At 42.7% G+C, this 21,230-nt stretch overlaps 1 protein-coding gene and 1 long non-coding RNA gene across 5 annotated transcripts in view; one reads left to right on the top strand and one right to left on the bottom strand.

The window, feature by feature from the left end:
- LOC110255978 (uncharacterized) overlaps window positions 1-21,230 on the bottom strand; it is an 867,249-nt gene that overhangs the window by 481,777 nt on the left and 364,242 nt on the right. The window lies entirely within an intron of this gene.
- On the top strand, window positions 12,550-17,474 carry LOC146398028 (uncharacterized). Its single transcript, XM_084983045.1, has 2 exons — window positions 12,550-15,744; window positions 15,908-17,474. Exons 1-2 carry the CDS (start codon window positions 14,809-14,811, stop codon window positions 15,911-15,913), a joined length of 942 nt encoding a protein of 313 aa, XP_084839171.1. The 5' UTR covers window positions 12,550-14,808; the 3' UTR covers window positions 15,914-17,474.

Raw genomic sequence — 21,230 nt, 5'->3', positions numbered from 1 at the left:
CACTCCAGCCGGTGCCCGCCGTTAGCTTGTCAGTCTCCTGACACATCATTAATAAACAGGTCATTTCATAACTGATTTCCACCTAGTGTCATGTTGAAAACCACCTGGGTTTTCGTTTTCGCGAACATTAAAGGGACAGGCTAGAGGGAGGCCGTCATTATGAAACTGGGACTAATTTAATTGAATAACGGATCGAATCAGGGAAAACAAATGCATATGCAGGAGGATAAAAGAAATTTCCAGGCCAACGGATAGGTCTGGATCCACTAATCAAAATGGGACTGTTCCTTCCCCTTCCTCTCACCAAATGTACCCATGAGGAATTATTCCAAAACTGTGCCCACTGCCTCCAGGAAATTTCTGAAAAACACCAAGGAAGCAACCATTAGTTGGGGGGGGGGGAACTATACTTTTAAAATTGTGATGTGAAATTGGGTCTATAACATGCTTATGTGTTCACGGAATTTTAACTGAATACTGCATGTTATATGCCATTAAAGATTAAAAACACGCACCAGGGTAGGCCATTGTCACAGATGGCTTACACATCTAGCCCATTGTATAGGGACAGAGAATAACATCGTTAAATGTAACTGGAAATGATTACTGAGATGCAATCCTCATTGCGGCCTGTGCTGGGCTTTTTTTTTTTTTTTTTTTTTTTTTTTGATCCTGATGTTATCATCTCATCAGCACCATTCCTACTGCACTGGGAAGCTGAGAATTGCTGTGCCTGCCTTCGCATCATCAGGGAGAAGTCTATCTAGTGGTTTATGCGGTGCCTCTCAGTCTTGTGATGTACTTGCGGAGGAATTTTTTACTTTCTTCATGAACCAAGGCTAATAATTTAATAGCTTGGTCTCTGACTTCCACTCATGTGAAATTTCAATCACAGCATGGAACCCAAGGAATGCCTTCCGATGGAATTTGCCATGTTCCAGCCATTTGTATTTAGCAGACAGCAGACAGGAGAAAAAAAAGTACCTTCCCTTCCACTCTCAACCCATAACGATCTGCCTTCCCTCTTCCCAACAAACACGTTAAAGGACAGGTTACAAAATCTACTCTTAGTGGTTTAAGAAAAAAGCCTGAGCAGAAATTGGGAGATGAAGAAATGCGATGCCACAATTTCCTGAATTTGGGGTTTTCACCATCAAATTTGTAGGAAATGATTCAGTGCACACAGAAACACGGGACCTCATGGGACATTCAACACCATACACGTAGCGAGAAATGTGAACGTCTATCACTTCCATTCTACAGTTGAAAAAAACAGAGGAACAATAAAGACAATTATCTGAAGTCCATAATTGCCGAAATTCTGTCCCAGAGAGCATGGTCGAGTCATGATGAGACGCTGAACGCTCCCAAAGGAAGAGGAATATGACACCAACACACAAAACTATCCCAACCTTTCTTCCTCCATCAACTGCTGCTTGTAATTCATTTAAGTGCTTTCTTCCCCGCAGTTCTTCACAGGTGCTAGGAAGGTCTTTCGATCACACTCAAAATAATATAAGCCATCAAATGATAAACCAGTGAAAGAAATCAACATTCCAGACACTTATAAGAGTTACCCAAATATGTGCCAAAGGTAGTTAAGCCCTTCCCTAGACTAGTGATTCAGCACTGCTGCTGACTTTGCACCCCGACCAGGAGACAACTGCCAATGTCTGGACACATTTTTAGTTGGCTCAGCTGGGTGGATGGGGAGAAAATGCTGCTAATGTCTAGGGGTGAAGACCTGAGATGCTATAAACATCCTACAATGCAGGGGACAGCACCCAGCACCGCCCCCCGCCTCAAACAAAGAATTATCTAGCCCCAAATATCGGCGGTGCTAAGAAAGAGAGACCCTGGTGTAGACTACTTGCTAGAGGCATCGATCAAGCTACCAGCTTGTAAGAGCCTAACAACCAGAAAAGGTTTCTATAGAGAGTGTGTATTTCATCTAAGCCCTGCATTGTTCCATTCCCAAAGCAAAATGCTACGCTCTTCCAAATCTCCAGGGAAGCTAGAAGCATAAAGCTTTGGGTGAAATGTAAATTTCTTAAAATATTTATCCATCCATAAGTGGCTACATTTTTGACATTATTATAGGGTTTCTCAGTGTTCCATTTTATTAAAAAATATTTATTTGGTTTCTAAGATTACTGCTTTTCTAACCACAGAAAATTCAATTACTGAAAACTGCAGCTATCAAATTGGTTGAAAATAAATAGCCTTTTATCCAAAGCTGGCAAAGACTGGTTCACTTTTAATATGTAGCCATTTTTTAAAAAAATATATATAAAAATAAGAAAACATTTCCATTGCAAGCTGATGGACTGCAGAGTCAGAAGCCAGTCTTTTGCATCACCGGGTTTTCTTTAAAATAGGATGAGAAAGGAGTGGGGGCAGTTAAAAAAAAAAGAAGTCATCAAAAGAGTAATTTAGCATTATTTTTCCTCTTTTGTTTTACAAGACAGAAGAAATGTGAGCCTTTTTTTTTTTCTTTTTTTTTTTTTTTTTTTTTTTTTTTTGCCAGTGGAAATCACTTTCTCCTGCTTTCTCTCCGTCTCGGTTTGAAATGTTTAGTAATATACAGGAAATGTGGTAAGTGAGATCTACAAACGTGGGCTTCCAATATCAAGGCTAATTATGTGCCAAGCAATGGAGATGGCAGCAGCACTGCCAGGGAACCACAAAGGAGGCTGCACGAGGATGCTGAGATCTCGCTCTCATTTGCTTCTCATTTGCATTTTAATCTCCCCCACATTTTTTTTTTTTTCATGTCGCAAAGGAACACTTGTCCATGTTTCCTCAGTAAAAGCCGATCAGCCCACAAGAAGAAGTAGCTGAAAAGTCGGTTAGAACCACACGGGGAATAAAAGCACGGAGATCACCTTCCTGTAGATTCCACGGAACGTTTCCATCTTCAAACCACTGCTCTCTCACCACGGAACGTGCACCTAGGCCAGCCCTCCCGGAAGTGACATTGATCCTCGCCCAAAATTTGAGCTCATTTTATATCAGGATAAATTAAACATCACTGGGATTTCGATGCTATTGAGAAAATCAATAATGCTTATGTCAGGGAGGCGGTGCACTGCTCATGCCCTTTTGGACAATTTTCAGGGAATTATTGAGGTTGTAGGTTAGAAGAAGCTCTCGAAAGATGGGAATCAGGAGACCTAGGTTTGCTTGTTCTGTTATTAAATCAGCTGGGCAATCTTCAGCCAGTGGGTAAATCGCACTGGATGGCAGTTCCTTATCTGTAAAATGAAGCAGTTGGAAGGAAGAGCCTAAGGCCATTTCTCTTTCTACCACGTTATATCTTTGAATAGGGTTTTTTCTGGTTTTGTTTTTGTTTTGTCTTTTTTGCCATTTTTTCAGCCGCTCCCGTGGCATGTGGAGGTTCCCAGGCTAGGGGTAGAATCGGATCTGTAGCCACCGGCCTACACCACAGCAGCCACAGCAACACGGGATCCGAGCCGCATCTGCAACTTACACCACAGCCCACGGCAACGCCGGATCCTTAACCCACTAAGCAAGGCCAGGGATCAAACCCACAACCTCATGGTTCCTAGTCAGATTCGTTAACCACTGAGCCACGGTGGGAACTCCTTGACCGGGGTTTGATTCTGTGCATCCAGGACACTATGAACGCTGGGCTAAAGACGTGCCACCACCAGAATGAGCATCGCCACATCAACTCTGAGATTCCGCCTTCCTGCAAAATCGGTTTCCAGTGGTGGTGGGAAGGTGAGACTCTTCCTTGACAATTTATTTTCACAAGAAGTGCTGCCTTAAAGTGAAAGTGCAAATGATGATGGGTGAACAGCCTTGGAAACTGAGACTGCTTTTGTACAGAAGGGTCGCGTGCAGTGAGTGTGTGCTGAAATGGGATTGGCGTGGCCTTGTCCTCTGCTTTTCTCCCTCTCTTTCTCTCTGTCACTCACACCCACACACCATCCTGCAATGACTCTTCTCAGAGGATAGGCAGGGATTGGCCAAAAAAAAAAAAAAAAAAAAAAAGGTTTAACCACACGAAACGTATGATGTCCGTGGCAAAGCCCACGATACCTTGGGAAGACAGAACGACCGCTGTGCAGTGGTCAGAACTGGGGCTGAGCAGGGAAAGGCTGACTTCATGAGGAAGGAGTGCCCTAAAAAAGGAAAAAGAAAACATAACCGCTCCCTCTCTGTTTTCTTGTCTCCCTTGGTTAGGGGAGAACCACAGGCTCCCAGTTTTTACTGTCTGGTTTTGTGGTCTTATTGAGAGCTAATGTGACGACAGACAATAATGGTTCTGGGGCCTCCCATTCTGAAATGTCTTTATCCATTTTCCTTCATCTGCCTTACTATATTATAGCTGTGGGTGCTGGATAAGAGAGACTACTTCTTGCAGCTAATCCCACCTGTTCGAACCTTTGCCAGTGTGTTAGAGACGGTAGCGGGAAAGACCTGGGTAGGAACTTCTCTTGACAAGTCAGAAGGATAAGCAGAGAACACAGACTTTCTGGGAATTCAGAGTGAGTGGAGAGAATGATGCTTTTATGGATTAAAGAAATCAAATTGTGAGTTCAAGACACATCTCCACCAGCACAGTGTGATTCCACTGTCATTGGGTTGTCTCTTCCCGCCCAGCGGTTTGAGATCAGGGGCTGATATCTTGCTGTCAGAGGGCAAAGGGCCTCAAAGGATGGAATTTAAACCATCTTGAGAGAGCACGGGGTCATCAGATCTCTGTTAACAGCTTCTGTTAGCAGAACTGCCAGTGGGTACCCTGTGTTTTGGGGGGGCATTCTAACTGATGATGGACAGCTCCGTGATGATGGGACCTGACAGGAGAAGCTCCCATCAGGGCAGGACTTTTGAAAAAAAAAAAAAAAGGATGATGAGAGGTGGGGAGGAGCTGGTGCTCCGTATTCAATAGGCTTTTAGCTCTAATAAGTGGCTGCAGCTCCTACATGGTGATCATGGTTATAACACTGTCACCACAAAGGTTCAAGGTCAATGACGGATTAAAGCGTTTTATATGATTTGACATACAGAGCCAAACCCTAAAGCAATAGGCAGATTAGGAAAGCAGGGGAGGAAGGTTAAGGGTTGGTCAAAGAAATGCAATTAACGGCAGAAGAGACTTCCAACCTAGGTCTTGGTTCGCTGGAAAGTAAAATTAAGAAATAATAGCCAAGACTGCCAGATTGGTGGACACAACCAACCGATGACCGGATGAAGTGTGCTCTTTAATCAGGCCAGACATAGGAAAGCGCAGAGAATTTTTAGGACAGTGCAACGCTCTATGGTACTATAGTGATGGATATACGGCATCACGCATTTGTCCAAACCCACGGAATGTACATCAACAAGGGTGAACTCTATGGACTTTGCGTGGTTATGATGTGTCAGTGTACATTCATCCAGTACAGCAAAGGTACCTCTCTGGTGGGGGATGTGGACAACGGGGCAGGCTGTGCATGTGTAGAGGTGGATGAGATGCAGGAAACGTCTAGACCCTCCGCTCAATTTCCCTGTGAACCAAACACTGCTCTTAAAAAAATGTGGTTAGGAGTTCCCTGGTGGCCTGGTGGTTAAGGATCTGGCATTATCAGTGCTGTGGCTTGGGTTACCGCTGTGGCTCAGATTCAATCCCTGGCCTGGGAACTTTTGCCTGGTGCAGGGGCGGCCCAAAAATAATAAAGTTAAAACGTCAGATGATCTGACGGCACCATTTAGACAAAACCCAGATATTTAGAAAGAGGTGCCTAAGACCCGTCTTGTGAAACTCTGTTTACATCTCGGGTGTACACTGGCAAATCGAGGTAGAAACTTCAGGTTGCAGAAGGGAACACGTGTGGGTGGCGAATTGAAAAGTACCCCATTAATTTAAATCCCAAGAAAAAAAGAACTAAATTCTTCATTGTGCCTCGTTCAAGTGAATGGAGCCTTTGCAAAGTTAACAGAAAGAAAATGCCTTTCCATTTTAAGAATGACTAGGCTCCTTTAATTACCCTTTAAAAAATGCAGCTCCCTTTGACAAATTCATTGGTCATCTCCTACGTACGAAGCGTACAGTCTGTAGGTGCTGGTGGAATTCAAGGATAAACGAGACTTGTCCACAAAGGTTTCCTCTTACACAGATGCCAACTGTGAGTGTTCTAATTATTCTTCTGTCCCTTTTCACAAATAGAGTAGTTACCGCACAGAAAAATTAAACCATCACGCGGGAAACATATTTAACTTTTTTGGAAATTAAAGATCTAGCGTTACAGAGGGAAAACAGAAAACCATATTTTTGTCTGTTTTATTGCCATTAAAAATGTTTTTGCATCTTTGTTGAAAAAGGTTTAAACACAGCATAGGCGAGACTAGGCAAAACCATATGGGCACGGTCAGTGTTGAGTATGTGCGGCAAGAAGCAGGGAGTTTCAAAGACAGACAAATATATTGTTTGAACATACATGGCAGGGAAAAAGGTTGAAAACTCCCACTCTAATCTACTGTCGATATGATTTCCAAGTTCATCTGGCGGCTGGTTAACGAAATCCAACCGCTGCACATTTGAGACATAATTATGTGGAAGTAGGAAGAACGTGTGTAATTTATACCGATGCCTACCCTGTGTTAGCTTCCAAGAGACCTGACCCTTTCCCCAGCCTCCCTTTGACCAAGCCAACTCCCCTCATTCCCCGGCCGGCTTCGAAGCTACGGGTTCCACTGGAAACATAGTTTATGGATAATGTATCTGTAATGGACTCTCCACTCAAAACCAATAGAGCAGTAGCATAGCCATCAGCAATCAGTCCATAAAATCTGTAGTTACCTTCTTTTTTTTTCTTACAGGGGGCAGGAAGCTAATGGATTTGAAATTGCAGAAGCGGACCACAGACCTTTTTAATAAATGAAAATAAAATTGAGTCTCAGGTTTATGTTGATCTGTAGAACGGCGAGTCCCAGAATCCTCGCACTGTTTCCCCCCAGGGTTGATTCCTAGCCTAAAGCACCCAACATTTATAGCTGATAAGTGTCTACTGAAGGGTAATAAAACAGAGTGTGTATAGTTGTAGAGAATGTAACTTATCACTTTCATCAAAAGCTCCCTGAAAATGTGTTTATCTAAAAGGCTTGTATGTTTGTGTATATTTCAAATATCTCTGCCGTTAGGTTGAGCTCCTTGGGCATTTAAAAGCTATTCCTTGAAAAGGCTTCTTTGGAAACTGTTTAGCTGTGGGTTAATGGTTACATTTCCTTGGATTGGAGATATCCTCCAGGTTACAGAATTCATACAAATATATACAAATGAAACATTGACTATCGCCCAATTTTATTTTCTCACTAAATCAAGGTAAAGATTTAAAGCCCAATTCATAAAGGAGGAGAAAAAAAACTTTATGTGGGTGTGAGGTGATTTTTAACTCTAGCACAATTGATGCTGGGAACTTTCCAAGTATGCAGCTGCCTGGTAGGAAAAAAAAAAAAAAAAGCTTGAGATGTTGAGAAAATGTTTAGGACGCTCCGGTAATAGCTGTGGAATATGACTGCATGTCACTTTTAAAAGCTAGCTGTGCTGCAGATGGTTTATAGCTGGGATATAGATAGTCTTATCTGAAAATGATTCTAGACCACTCAAGAAACAGACAAAAAGCAGATTTTTTCAATCAAACACTGTTCAAGTTATAAATGCCCCCGTGACACACTGAGGCTTTCCTTAAGGAAGGTGCTCACTAGGTATCAGTGATGGAACAGTGAAGGGGAGTGGGAAAGCAATCCAGTTCCTACGTTTGTATTACCTGCCTGGAGGGATGGTTGGGTCCGTGTCACTTAGACCATTTAGCCAATAGCACGCAAGTGTTGAAAAATGTGAGTCTATGCAAAGTTCAGAAAACAAGCCGTCTCATTTGTCTCCAGATGCGCAATATCCGGATCAGTGGGCCATTTACAGAGCATCTGCTGTTTCGCCAAGACAGTTTTATGAATGGATTTTGATGTAGTATCGGGGAAAAGCCCAGGTGCTGAATGTTTTCTCCCAGACAGACAAGCATGGGGATCACAGTGCAGCTGTGCTCCTTCTGATCCAACTTGTAAGTCGCAGCTTATGCTTGACTTTCTTTCTTCAGCGAGTTTGGAAAATCCATTCCTCCAGCTAACACGGTGGGTTCTCCTTCTGGGCTGAACCAACCTAGAAGGATGGCGAGAAGGCAGGTCTCGTGGTAGCACGTGAGGCTTCCCATCTGGAAGGCTTTCCTTTTCACCCAGGTTGAGGAAAGAGCTTGGCCAATGAGATGTGGCCCCTCTTATTTGGTACCATGATATTCAAGAAGGGACACCTTCTGACGGGGTGAAGCCATTGCCATTTTCAACCCCAGATCTGTCTCTCACAGTACATGCAAGAAATGTGGGGCTTGTAATGGGCACACGATAAATACACTGTTTATCCTTCATTGATAATTCAACCTCTTCTCACGTTCCACAAGCTAAGGAAAGATGGCTATCTGAGGTTTTAAGATTTTGCTTTCTAGATCAGTAGAATATAGGACTCTAATTAAGCTGGACCACCGTTTATTTCTTCACTTTTTCCGCAGAGACCCCCAAATGTAGACACACATGAAATTAAGATTTTGGTATCCACCTTATAAGGTCTTTAAGAATTAGCAGTGGCACTCAAGTAGAGCTTATACAAGTTTTAAAACGGAACATATTAAAAATAATAATCTCTAATAACATTCACTCACTGGAAGATCTTGCCAATCTCATTTGAGGAAGCAGCTAAGAGCCTCAAACAGGCCGAAGACACCAGGCTGGGACTCTGAGTTCCACTCAAGAGCATCCGTCAGTGGGAACTTCTAAAGCTCTGGAGGTCTGGGAAGGAGTTACTTCTGAGACAACCTTGAAGGGCTTTTGAAAAAAATGAAATGGCCATCTTCTCACCCTGATTGTGGAAAAGATGGCCATTTTGGGGGGACCCAACCCCATTTGCTGAAGCTGTCTGTAGCCTTCCAGAAACTAAGACCAACCTACATAGGAGACAGGGGCTCCTATGGGTCTCCCCATCCTACAGGATTCAGTTCCATCAATAAGAGGGCCTCCTCCTGCCCCTGCTGCAGAAACACTACGGGAAGGCCATTAAAACTCAGAAAAAGTCTGTACAGAAACAGACTCACAGACTTCAAAGACAAATCTATGGTTACCAAAGGGGAAAGGGAGTGGGGGCGGGGGAAGAAGGATTGGGAGCTTGGGTTGGCATTTGCACACGATGGAATATGGCACAGATGGTCAACAGGGACCTGCTGGATAGCACAGGAAAATCTACTCAACATTCTGTGATAACCTATAAGGGAATGGCTATGTGTATATCTACAACTGATGTGTACTCCTGTACAGGAGAAATTACACAACACTGTACATCAACTATTCTTCAATAAAATTACAAAAAAAGATAATGATGTTTCACAGCTCTGAGTGGTGGAACCCAGTTTGGAGCTCATGTTGTCTTCAGGCTTTGGCTCACGGGCTCTGTTACTTTCTTTCTTTTCTTTTTCTTTTACTTTTTTTTTTATTTTATTTTTTGTATTTTTAGTGCCACATATAGAAGTTCTCAGGCTAGGGAGCTGCTGTCCTGCACCACAGCCACAGCAATGCTGGATCCGAGCTGCATCTGCGACCTACACCACAGCTCATAGCAATGCCAGATCCTTAACCCACTGAGCGAGGCCAGGGATCAAACCCACGTCCTCATGGATACGAGTCAGGTTCATTACCGCTGAGCCACGATGGGAACTCCCTATATTACATTTTAAATTAAATCCCCAATTGGGTCACTCTGATGTGGGAGCTGCATACGGAAGGGTACAGAGCTAAAGTTCTAGACAAACTAAAGGTTAAAGCAAACCTACACTGAATTTGAGAATTTAACCCAGATCTTACGTAATACCGTCCTTCTTTGGAGAGGAAAAGCTGTGTGCCTAAACAAGGGTTTCAGCCTCTGCAATTGGTAATAACACAGAGACGTCACGTCTCCATGCCTGGTAATTCCGTCCAGGACCTCTTGTACGAGCGTGCAAAACAAAGTACTCAGGTAAACAAGATACAACTGAGGCGGTGATTGCTGCATTTTTGGTTGAAAACCTTATGTTTGGAGCCTATAAAAATGGTAATAATAACAAATTTCTTCACAGTGATGCAGCAGAATGGAATAGAAGTAAAGATGCCTAGCTGTACCTCATTAAAAGCAGTCCTGTAAGAGATCCACACCCCTTAAAATCCTTTTCCCCTGCGGTTCATGAGCATGTGTGTGCATGTGCGTGTGTGCGTATTCCAAGATTCCACTTGTGATTACAATATACAGATGAATTCACGTATATGTATATTTGTACATGCATGTCTTAGATATACATGTATGTACTCGGGTAGCACGTACACAAACATACATATGAATATCTTATCATATATAAGATACGATTCCAATAGCTGACAAATCACTACCAGAGACGAAATCAATGCATAAAGTGGAACCTTGGGAGTAGCTAACGAATTAGCATCATTTAGTGTAAGTGGTTAAATTACATTTTTTTTTTCATTTTCAAGTGGGGGTTCTGAAGCCATGAGGACACAATCAGATGGAACATCAAAGCACATTTTCTAGAAATTCAAAATCCTCTCCATCTAAATCCACACATCAGACTCTTGCTTTCTGTTTAGACCGATTTCCTAATTCACTGAATTTCAAGACACAGCACGTATAAAATGGCCACTGGACTCACCAGAATGTTCCGAAAAGGAATCTTTTTCAAAAGGCCAATTAGCAAACAATGCAAAGAGCTTTCAGAACAGAATGGTGCTAATAGCTTTTAATATTTTAGGAAATTCTAAGGAGATTATGCACATTGCTTATTTAATTCTCCATGTCTCTCCTTTTCTTTCTCTGGTTCAAAATCCTTATTTTGCTGCTTCACGCCATCTTCATATTGTCAGTTTCATCCTGAACTTCGGTGCCCTAAAAAAGACCTACCTGTGCCAAGGGCACTTCAAAGAAGAACGGGGCCCCATTTCGATTCTGCAGACATTATTACAACTTATTTTTATAGAGTCAAGCCAAGCCAAATGGAACGCATTTTCAATAGCTGACAATTACCAAAATAGCCCACAGTATAAATTGTGTCTCCTGTAATATATCGAGCTTCTTCCAAAAGAGGAACTAAGAGATAGATTCCATTTTAGCCAGTTAGGGTATATCCTCATACTTTTAATTTTAGAATCAGGCTGTTAAATTAAAAGTCTGAAAACTGCTACCGATTTGGGGCACGCATCTCCACAGGGGTGGAGCAGACACAGTCTTTTTGTTCCCTGGGTAAAGCACCTTGCCTGGGGGAAGAAAGGTGCAGAAACCACCCATATTTCTCAAAACCAGGGATTCCCTCCGCCCTGCAAGAGTATGCAAGGCTTCAAGTCTGACTTTCTCAGACAGGCAGAGGGAGGAACCAGGGACCTGAGTTCAAAAGAGCTGTCAAAGAGTCTTGTCTCAGGTAAACCCACGTGCTCTGCTCTCAGCAACAAAGGCAGCCAACTTTCGTGATTTCTCTGCCACGTGGGCTACCCAGGGACTGCAGCCCTGTTCACTGTCATGGGCACACACATGCATGCACTTCAGAGAGGACTGCTTTTCATGCATATTTTAACTTTTTTTTTTTTTTTTTTTTTAGTGCTAACCTCTTTGAAATCTACTGTTAATGGAATTCCCAGAGGTATAGGCTCCCCCAAGAAAATGATAAGATCTGTGCTAATCACGTCCTGAGTAAGCTGACTTTCTGGCCAACCTCTAGCACTATTTTAAAGCTTCTCTTTCGGCTCGTGAGAGTTCCGTTTCATGATTTGCATCTTGTATCTCTCCTTCACAGGCAAGCCAGCTCGCTATATTCATTTTTATTCCAACAGTTGCTTTAAAGACGTCTTGACAGAAGATGTGAAGAGTGTACGTGTAATGAATGAATTTCATCTGTGAGGTAAATTGATGTTATCGTCCTATGATAATTCTATCATAAACTTAGTCAAAATAGACAAATTTCCCCGTGACAGTTACTTTTTACGCAGCACCCAATTGTTTAGATGAAAGGTAAAATTCTCTATCATCTAATTAAATGCTTTCTGATTTCTTTTAAAACTGGGAATTTCTTTTCCAACATGGAGTATTTTTAATATATTGGTATTTTTCAGAAGCCAAAGAAAGATGCTCAAATAGAAACCATGATGGGACGAGGCTGGTCTGTGGTCCCAGAATCTTGCCCAAATGACCTCTTTGCCCTTCTCCAGAGAGAACACTGCTGCCTCAGATTTTACCTTATCCACTATTAGTCTGGAGGTTTAAATGATGAAAATGCCAACTACACAAGTACCTAGACAGCAAAACTGCTCTGATCAAGGATAGATAACTAGGTGTGTACGTCTTTCTATGTACTCAGAGGTAACACCAATATATTAACCAGTATATATTAACCACCTACTACATGCAAATTACATACAAGGCATGGTGTTGAACTTCGAGTCCTATATATATGGTTTTGAAATGTGTTTTTTTTTAAGAAATTAATTATGGGTTTTTTTAATTCATGAAATCTGAACCTACATCCTACCTTTGTCACTGTGTGACTTTGGGCAAACTACTAACATGCTCTCAATATTGTTTTCCTCACTTGGAAAAAGAGTAAATGTTCTCCACTTCTCTCTGTTATCTGTGGGGTTGAATAAGATCAGAGATGGAGAAGAGCCAGCACAATTCCCAGCACGCTGTAGACACTTGGAGAATGTGAACTGAATGAGCGAAATATATGAGCCACTATCTCAGCCATTCACAAACTGACCATCTACTGAGAAATAGAAATTAACACCAATGTAAGTTCATTTAGTCAAGGTCAAGATGAGGGTTGGTGGGGCTTACAGGTCCCTTCCTCCGCAGGGTCATGATCAGGTGGATGTTTGTTACGTTGAAAGTTACCAGACGCAGTTCTTCCAGGCATCCAAACCTTTGAATGTTAGCTAACAGATTGAAATAATGCCGCCCAATCCATCCCTGTAAGCTCTGGGGTGTCCCAGCTCTTCTTCCTGCACACACTCTAATACCTGCAGTATTTTGCAGGGAGGTTCTCGCAAGAAAGATGAGAACATATGTTAGCGGTCGGATTCATCTAAACTTCTGATCTGCTGGGAGAATTCTCCATTACGTGATGGTGCACGGGAGCCACGAGGCACACCAGCTTCTTATTCTTTCTCAAGCAGAGGCAGGAATAATCCACACCTTTAGACACTAGGATTCATTTCACCCAAGAAAAGTCATTTTTAATATAAGCTACTTCGGGAACCCTCTAATGTTGATATGGCTTAAATGGCTCCAGGCTTTGAAAAGCTACCTGCAGAAAGTGCCCTCATAATTAGAGCCTTTCACATACTAACAGCTCTGAGGGGCTGTTACTGCAAATTCAATGTATTCCTAATGTTAGCTCAGCATCCTGAAAGTATTGATTAAAATACTGTGTTGTTGAAACTCTAGTATTGTAAACTAAAACAATAAAACAGATACATTTAAAACACTGATATGATGCCTAGTAAGGCAAGGGCCTAAAATTTCATGAAGGCTTTAAAATGTCGTGAAAGCTTTATTCATGAAATCTGATCTTAACTCCTGCCTCCTTTACTATGCCATGCTATGCTATTGTGTCTCACATAGCCACAGATGCTTCCATGGAGACCTGCTCTAACCATTGTCCCTGAGGAAAAGGGATGCCTCAGCACTGCTGTGAATACATGATGCTGACATCAGCCTGTGCGGACCCACAGCTGATTGGACCAGGGTTGCATAATTATGGCTGCATAGTTTCTCCATTAACACGTTATTGACATTCGAAGCAAGACAGCACTTCATTATATGTGACTGGCTCACACATTACAGGCCACGATATTCCTGCCCCCTGTTCAGTCATCTCAACAGTTACAGCCATTCACATATTTTGAATTTCTGGGGTTGGAGCTGGGAGGAAGTACCATAACCAGTTGAGAACCACTGGGCTAGCCGATGAGGTGGCCAGGTAGGGTAGGAGTCACTGGAGAATTCAATTTCTAGGACTTACTTAGAGAAATTATAAGCAAGCCCGCCCCCCACACACACATACCCCCTCCAGTGGATATAAGACCTTGGACGAGAACACAAACAGTAGCTAAATTATCATCTAGCCGAAATATTTAACAATTATACATTAGGTCAACAGGCTGTTTAATGGTCTATCTTCCTTCCTAACTCCAAAGAAACAATTTGACAAATGTATCTATGTAAAGTCCTAGAATGTCAGATTAAATTTTTGGATTCTCAGAACTTTGTCCTTTTCTGTCAAAAGATGGCTGCATGGGGAAAGGCAGGGACTGCTCCTGGCTTGAGATCTGTTCTCTCGTCTCTTCCTACCCTTTCTCCTTCCTCATCACAGGAGACCTTGCATGCATGCACATGGAGCTCTCAGCCCACATGTCTAAATTCTAACTATATTTTTACAAAGAGCTGGCCACCTCTCTGGAAGCCCTGGAAGAAGGTTCTGGGTCCTCAGAGGAGGGACTTTCAGGGACTCTTGTCACCGAGTGTGGTCTAGCAGAGGCAGGGTGCAGGCTCTGGGTGAACACGCTTGCTTTGCCTAGAGATCTGATGTCAGGGAGAGTGCCGCAGCCCAAAAACAGCCAGAGGGGGACCTCTGAAATGGGCGGCACTGGGAAGGGTCCTCTCTTTCTAGTTCTAGGGACAGAACTGATTATAAGCTGTTGTATGTAAACTGTGAATACACAGAACACATGATGATGATGGTGATGATGATGGTGGTGATGGTGGAGGGCAGGATGGTGGTGGTGATGGTAGTGATGATGGCAGTGATGGCGGTGATGGCGGTGATGGCGGTGGTGAGGATGGTGGTGATGATGATGGTGGTGATGGCAGTGGTGAGGATGGTGGTGGTGATGGTGGTGATGGCGGTGGTGAAGATGGTGGTGATGATGATGGTGGTGAGGATGGTGGTGGTGATGGCAGTGGTGATGGCAGTGATGGCGGTGATGGCGGTGATGGTGGTGGTAAGGATGGTGGTGATGATGGTGGTGATGGCAGTGGTGAGGATGGTGGTGAGGATGGTGGTGGGGATGGTGGTGATGGCGGTGGTGAGGATGGTGGTGATGATGATGGTGGTGATGGCGGTGGTGAGGATGGTGGTGATGATGATGGTGGTGATGGCAGTGGTGAGGATGGTGGTGATGGCAGTGGTGAGGATGGTGGTGATGATGATAGTGGTGATGGCAGTGGTGAGGATGGTGGTGGTGATGGCAGTGGTGAGGATGGTGGTGATGATGATGGTGGGGATGGTGGAGGGCAGGATGGTGGTGGTGATGGTAGTGATGATGGCAGTGATGGCGGTGATGGCGGTGGTGAGGATGGTGGTGATGATGATGGTGGTGATGGCAGTGGTGAGGATGGTGGTGGTGATGGTGGTGATGGCGGTGGTGAAGATGGTGGTGATGATGATGGTGGTGAGGATGGTGGTGGTGATGGCAGTGGTGATGGCAGTGATGGTGGTGATGGCAGTGGTGAGGATGGTGGTGATGATGATGGTGGTGATGGCAGTGGTGAGGATGGTGGTGATGATGATGGTGGTGATGGCAGTGGTGAGGATGGTGGTGATGATGATGGTGGTGATGGCAGTGGTGAGGATGGTGGTGATGATGATGGTGGTGATGGCAGTGGTGAGGATGGTGGTGATGATGATGGTGGTGATGGCAGTGGTGAGGATGGTGGTGATGATGATGGTGGTGATGGCAGTGGTGAGGATGGTGGTGATGATGATGGTGGTGATGGTGGTGATGGCGGTGGTGAGGATGGTGGTGATGATGATGGTGGTGATGGCAGTGGTGAGGATGGTGGTGAGGATGGTGGTGGGGATGGTGGTGATGGTGGTGGTGAGGATGGTGGTGATGATGATGGTGGTGATGGTGGAGGGCAGGATGGTGGTGGTGATGGTAGTTATGATGGCAGTGATGGCGGTGATGGCGGTGATGGCGGTGGTGAGGATGGTGGTGATGATGATAGTGGTGATGGCAGTGGTGAGGATGGTGGTGGTGATGGCAGTGGTGAGGATGGTGGTGATGGCGGTGGTGAAGATGGTGGTGATGATGATGGTGGTGAGGATGGTGGTGGTGATGGCGGTGATGGCAGTGATGGCGGTGGTGAGGATGGTGGTGAGGATGGTGGTGGTGATGGTGGTGATGATGGCAGTGATGGCGGTGATGGTGGTGATGGCAGTGGTGAGGATGGTGGTGAGGATGGTGGTGGTGATGGTGGTGATGATGGCAGTGATGGCGGTGATGGCGGTGGTGAGGATGGTGGTGAGGATGGTGGTGGTGATGGTGGTGATGATGGTGGTGAGGATGGTGGTGGTGGTGATTTAGGATTAGTGTTCATTGCAAATGGCACTGGTTTAAACAAAATAGAACTGTGTCAATTGTACGGCTCCCTCTCACATCTAAAAACTCCGATTATCAGGAGCCAGGCCCCTGTGGTTTCACCTCCAGCTCCTGACATGCACTCTGGCCTGAAGAGAAGAGAAAAAGAAAGAGGGGCATATGGTCTTTCCTTTAATGACACTGAATGAGTTAGATGTGCCACTTCCACTTCCAATCCATGGGCTGCAATTTGATTCTGTAGCTGTTGCTAATATAAGGGAGGCTGGGGGTATAGTCTTTACTTTTGGGGACCACATGGGCCCACCTAAAACCAAGGATTTTCTTGCTATAGAAACTAATGAGAATACATCTGAGGAGTGTTCCAGCAGCCTCTGTCACAGAAAGGTGGGTTGGGATCTTATTGCGGAGGCATTCTATGCCATACTAAGGATTTCACATTTGGGGTGGGACAATTCTTTGTGATGGGGGCTGAGCTATGCCTTAGAACATGTTTACTGTCATCCTTATCTTCCACCCATTAGATTCCAGGAGCATCACACCACAACCACCCCCACTCCTACTCTAGGTTCTAACACCAACTATCTCCAAGCATTACCAAATATCCTCAGGGCCGGGGGTGGGGTGGAAATCACCCCAAATAGAAAATTATTGAACTAGGGAATTCATTATGAATGTAAATTCAAGTGAAAAGCTCCTTAAGTATTTCACATGGGTAAACATTTAGTCAATTCACATTTAATGTATATTTATGATGATGATAAAGAGGTGTGTTTTTCCTTTTTTTCCATTCTTTAAAACTATAGTTTATAACATTGTGTTAATTTCAGGTGTATGGAAAAGTAATTCATGTATATAGAATGTGTGTGTGTGTGTGTGTTCTTTCTCAGATTCTTTTCTATTATAGGTTATTTTAAGATATGGAATATAGTTCCCTGTACTATGTAGCAGGTCTCTGCTATGATAAGGTGGTATATTGATTGATTGTGATAGTTATTAATAAAGTATCTAAATACAAGACTTTCAACCAGTTAAAAAATACAAGAATATACAAATAATAGTTATTTAATACAAATATAAGAAAGAACATTAGCTAGAAAATGTAATAAAACATTTTCTTATGTTATCCAATGTTTATAAAATAAATAAAAATAACCATATAGTAATACAAAACAAAATAATATTAATTTATAATTCTAAGTCCTTTACAATGACTTACTATACTAGTATTCCTAATATCAAACAAAATATCCTTTAGTATGCAATTAATTTACAGTCAATGACTAAATTTAGTTTATAATTTGTTTATAAAAATTTTATATTTGGAATTTCTTGAAATCTTGTGAGAAACAACTAAAAAAAAAATAAGTCAACTTTCCCTCAAAAATTTAATGCAAGGAAAAACTAAAGTCCAAGAACAAATATAAAAAATGAAAAAAATGGGGAGAAAAGCAAACAAAAAAAAAACCCACTTACAATTGATATCCTGATAATAAATCACTTTTTATCCAAATACAGTGATGAATATAAAGAATGTGAAAAAGTAAGAAAGTTTTAGAGAAAAATGTACTCAGACACATATGCTTCGACTACCCACTCAACCTTCAAAATCATAGATTTTACAAGTATAACAGGAAAATTTAGTTTCGAATCCTTAGTGGTTACATTTTTAAACAAACAAACAAAAAAAATGTTGAAATATTTGCCTATAGGCTGCCAACCATTTTCAGGAGTTGAAGAGAAAGGTTTTTGATATTATGTGTTAGAAATACTAAGAACAAAAGTTCATTCTAGAAAACATGTTACTAAAGACTTGTATTTTACTCTCAGTTATCAGAAATTTTACCAACATTTTCAAAGTACCTTCAAAAATGCGAATGCAGTTATAATTTTTATAATTGCAAATGTGTTCTTTTGAAAAAAGCTAAAAAAATAAAAAGACCTAGGATCTGACAATCCCAAGAAACAACTGCTCCTATAGTATAATATGACATGCATTTGACAACGATAATCTTGAATGATAAAATATTAATTTAATGAGAATTTTTAGTAAGATGTCAAATATATCTTGGCAGGCCAGAAGTAATTTCTACGGCAGTGACCTCTGCCTTCACCTTCTACCTTGGTTTTGGCTAAATATTGGTCATAGTGCCAGGCCATATGGCACCAGGCTGGGCTTGGTGCATCTCTACACATATACTCAAGTGTGAGGCAGGATGAAAATCTAGTCTGGAAGCTGTAACTCAGAGGGCCTCAAATACCTGAAAGATGAGACCATTTTTAGTTCAATTGTCAAATGAAAATAACTGAAGATGCTTGCTCGATTTCGTGATCAGCTAGAAGTTTTGCAATTTATGTAAACATGTAATGTGCTCTAGAATCAAAATTAATTGTACATGAATTATCATTTCACTATTTTACAGTAACTCCTCAATTTCAGCATTCAAATAACTTGCTACTTTCACTATCACTAATAATGATAAGCGCTTATCTTTAATAGCTACAATATGCAAGTACCCCAGAAGGCACGATCTCATTTAATAACTAATACATTAATAAAGGTGTTTATAAATAGTAAAACAAGGCTTTGAATCAAGAATCTATACTCTTCCTTCTAGTGATAAAATGTATGACAGAATGACTTAGCAGTTTAAATCAGACCATTTTATAATCCTAAGTAATTCAACCAGTGTCACAGATGCAGTTTGTGTGTGTGTTTAATGTCATCACACTAGCTCCTAAACTGAGCTTTAAAAAAAAATGATATTCTGTTAGATGTTTCCTTTAGCTTGTCTTTCATTGCAATCCCTAATCCTAATCCTTAACATGTGAGCAAAGGCCTGGGTACAGATGCCTTTTTATTGAAGACTTAATCATTTGACCTTGATCCGAAAGCAGCTACTACCAACCTTGAAAGCAACTGCTATTGTCACTGTTCCAATAATTACAAGCTGATATTATTTCATTTCTATTTTCATCACAAACACTGACAATGGCACTTGCTTCTATCACATCATATTAATACCCTCCCCACGATATGTCTTATCTCCCAGCCAGACAGAATGCTCACTGTGCCAACCAAGACATGGCATATGTATGAACATATTTTGCTCAAGACTTGTTGCTGAAGTGATTTAATCAACTGGAAAAAGGTCTCCCCACGAAAAGCAAGGTTTCTCATGGCATCTCCAATAAAGGACCAGATGTGCTGGGCTTGATGGGGGATACAACATAAAGACGGCACCAGCCAGGACTTGCATGAGCAAAGGGATCACCGGTCAACAGCAGCTGTCATCAGAAAAATGAGACGGTTGCCATGGCATCATTTAGGGGGCTTCCTCTTACCCTATCATGACCCTTCACCATGTCCGAGTCATCTTCTCTGCCTTTTCCTCGGATCAAAAACTCTCCTTTCATTTCCAGAGACTCGGGGAAATCAATCGGGGCTTGGCCACACGCCCTCTAGTCTGTATTACGTTTCATACGTAACAGGGATTGCGAGTCACAGCTTACCCATGAACCGGTGTTAACAGTTTCGATACAAAGCCATGCTGTGGACTTGGCATCCCAGATCCCGGAGAGCGTAGAAGCCGAGTGTGACAGTTCCCAGAAAACTTTTTCAGCTTCTCAGCCAATCAAATACTGGCCATGTATAGCTAGAATCAGGACCAGACGACTGTGCAGAGAACATGCTCCTATAACTCTTCCATAACGCACATGGTACCGAGAAGCAATAACCTGCCTAATAAATCTACTGGGAGCACCTCCCAGCCGCCATCAGCAATCGCCGGTACTCACTTAAGAATAGAAATAGATTATACACACACACACACACACACATACACACATATTCCTTACTAGTAGAGCTGTAAAATGTGCATGAACTCGATGCCAGCCTTTGACAGAGAAATTTAGTTTTAGGTCTCTCAATTTATGCCTCTGCGGAACACCAATTCCCCAGAAGATTAAACTTTCATTAAGTTCTTTCTTTTATTTCCTGCCTTTGCACCCATCATATCATGAGTTCCATAACTGATGTCTTACTGTGGTCATAAAACGGCTGAGCTTGAACTTTAGGGACCTGTCAAACACCTCTCGCTTTCGCCCTGCCTCCCCCCATAAAAAACCTTTTAGAGAATGGCACTTAAGTTGACAGTCTCCGTGGTCACCCTCCCTGGCCTATGTCAATGAGAATGCGCCTGGCAGAGATGCAGAAAGCAGCGGGCACTGGAGGCAATCCCATTGTGAGGCCGACAGTCCACACTCCCCGCCCCCTAGCCCCCTATTGTTAGGACTGGACAGGGGATCATACTGAATAGATTAACCAGTCATTGGCTTGGGACACCTACTGCTTGGAATGCCATTGCACTTAGAGTGAAAAGGGATAAAAACGTCTCCCCTCCAGCCCTGATCCCCTACTCCGTGGCAATATTTCTGCCACAGAAATACCTGGCTGTCAGCTCCAGCAAAGCAACCCTGGATAGTCGCAGTAGTTTGTTGTCAGAATGAAAAATGGTTCTGCGCAAAAGGTCTTGAGGCTGCGATGCTAACAGGCAAGGGGCCTTAAGTCAGGCATTTGACAGAGAACTTTGGTCTTGCTGTTAAATACCACTTAATACTGTCCTGCCTGATAATCCCTGCTGTTTAACAACTGTGCGATCACGGCTCAGGCATGGCAGAACGCCTTTTTGATGGGGGTGGGGTGGGGTGGAAATGGCCAGATGTCATACATTTGCTTAGGAGAAAAGAAAACACATCTCTTAGCATCCAAT

This window comes from Sus scrofa, chromosome 12 (assembly GCF_054392235.1).
Source record: "Sus scrofa isolate SSC_HxYL_T2T_F1_AM1 chromosome 12, Sscrofa_HxYL_maternal_Yorkshire_Landrace_v2.0, whole genome shotgun sequence".
NCBI lineage: Eukaryota > Metazoa > Chordata > Mammalia > Artiodactyla > Suidae > Sus > Sus scrofa.
This window is presented reverse-complemented; position numbering and strand designations above follow the sequence as displayed.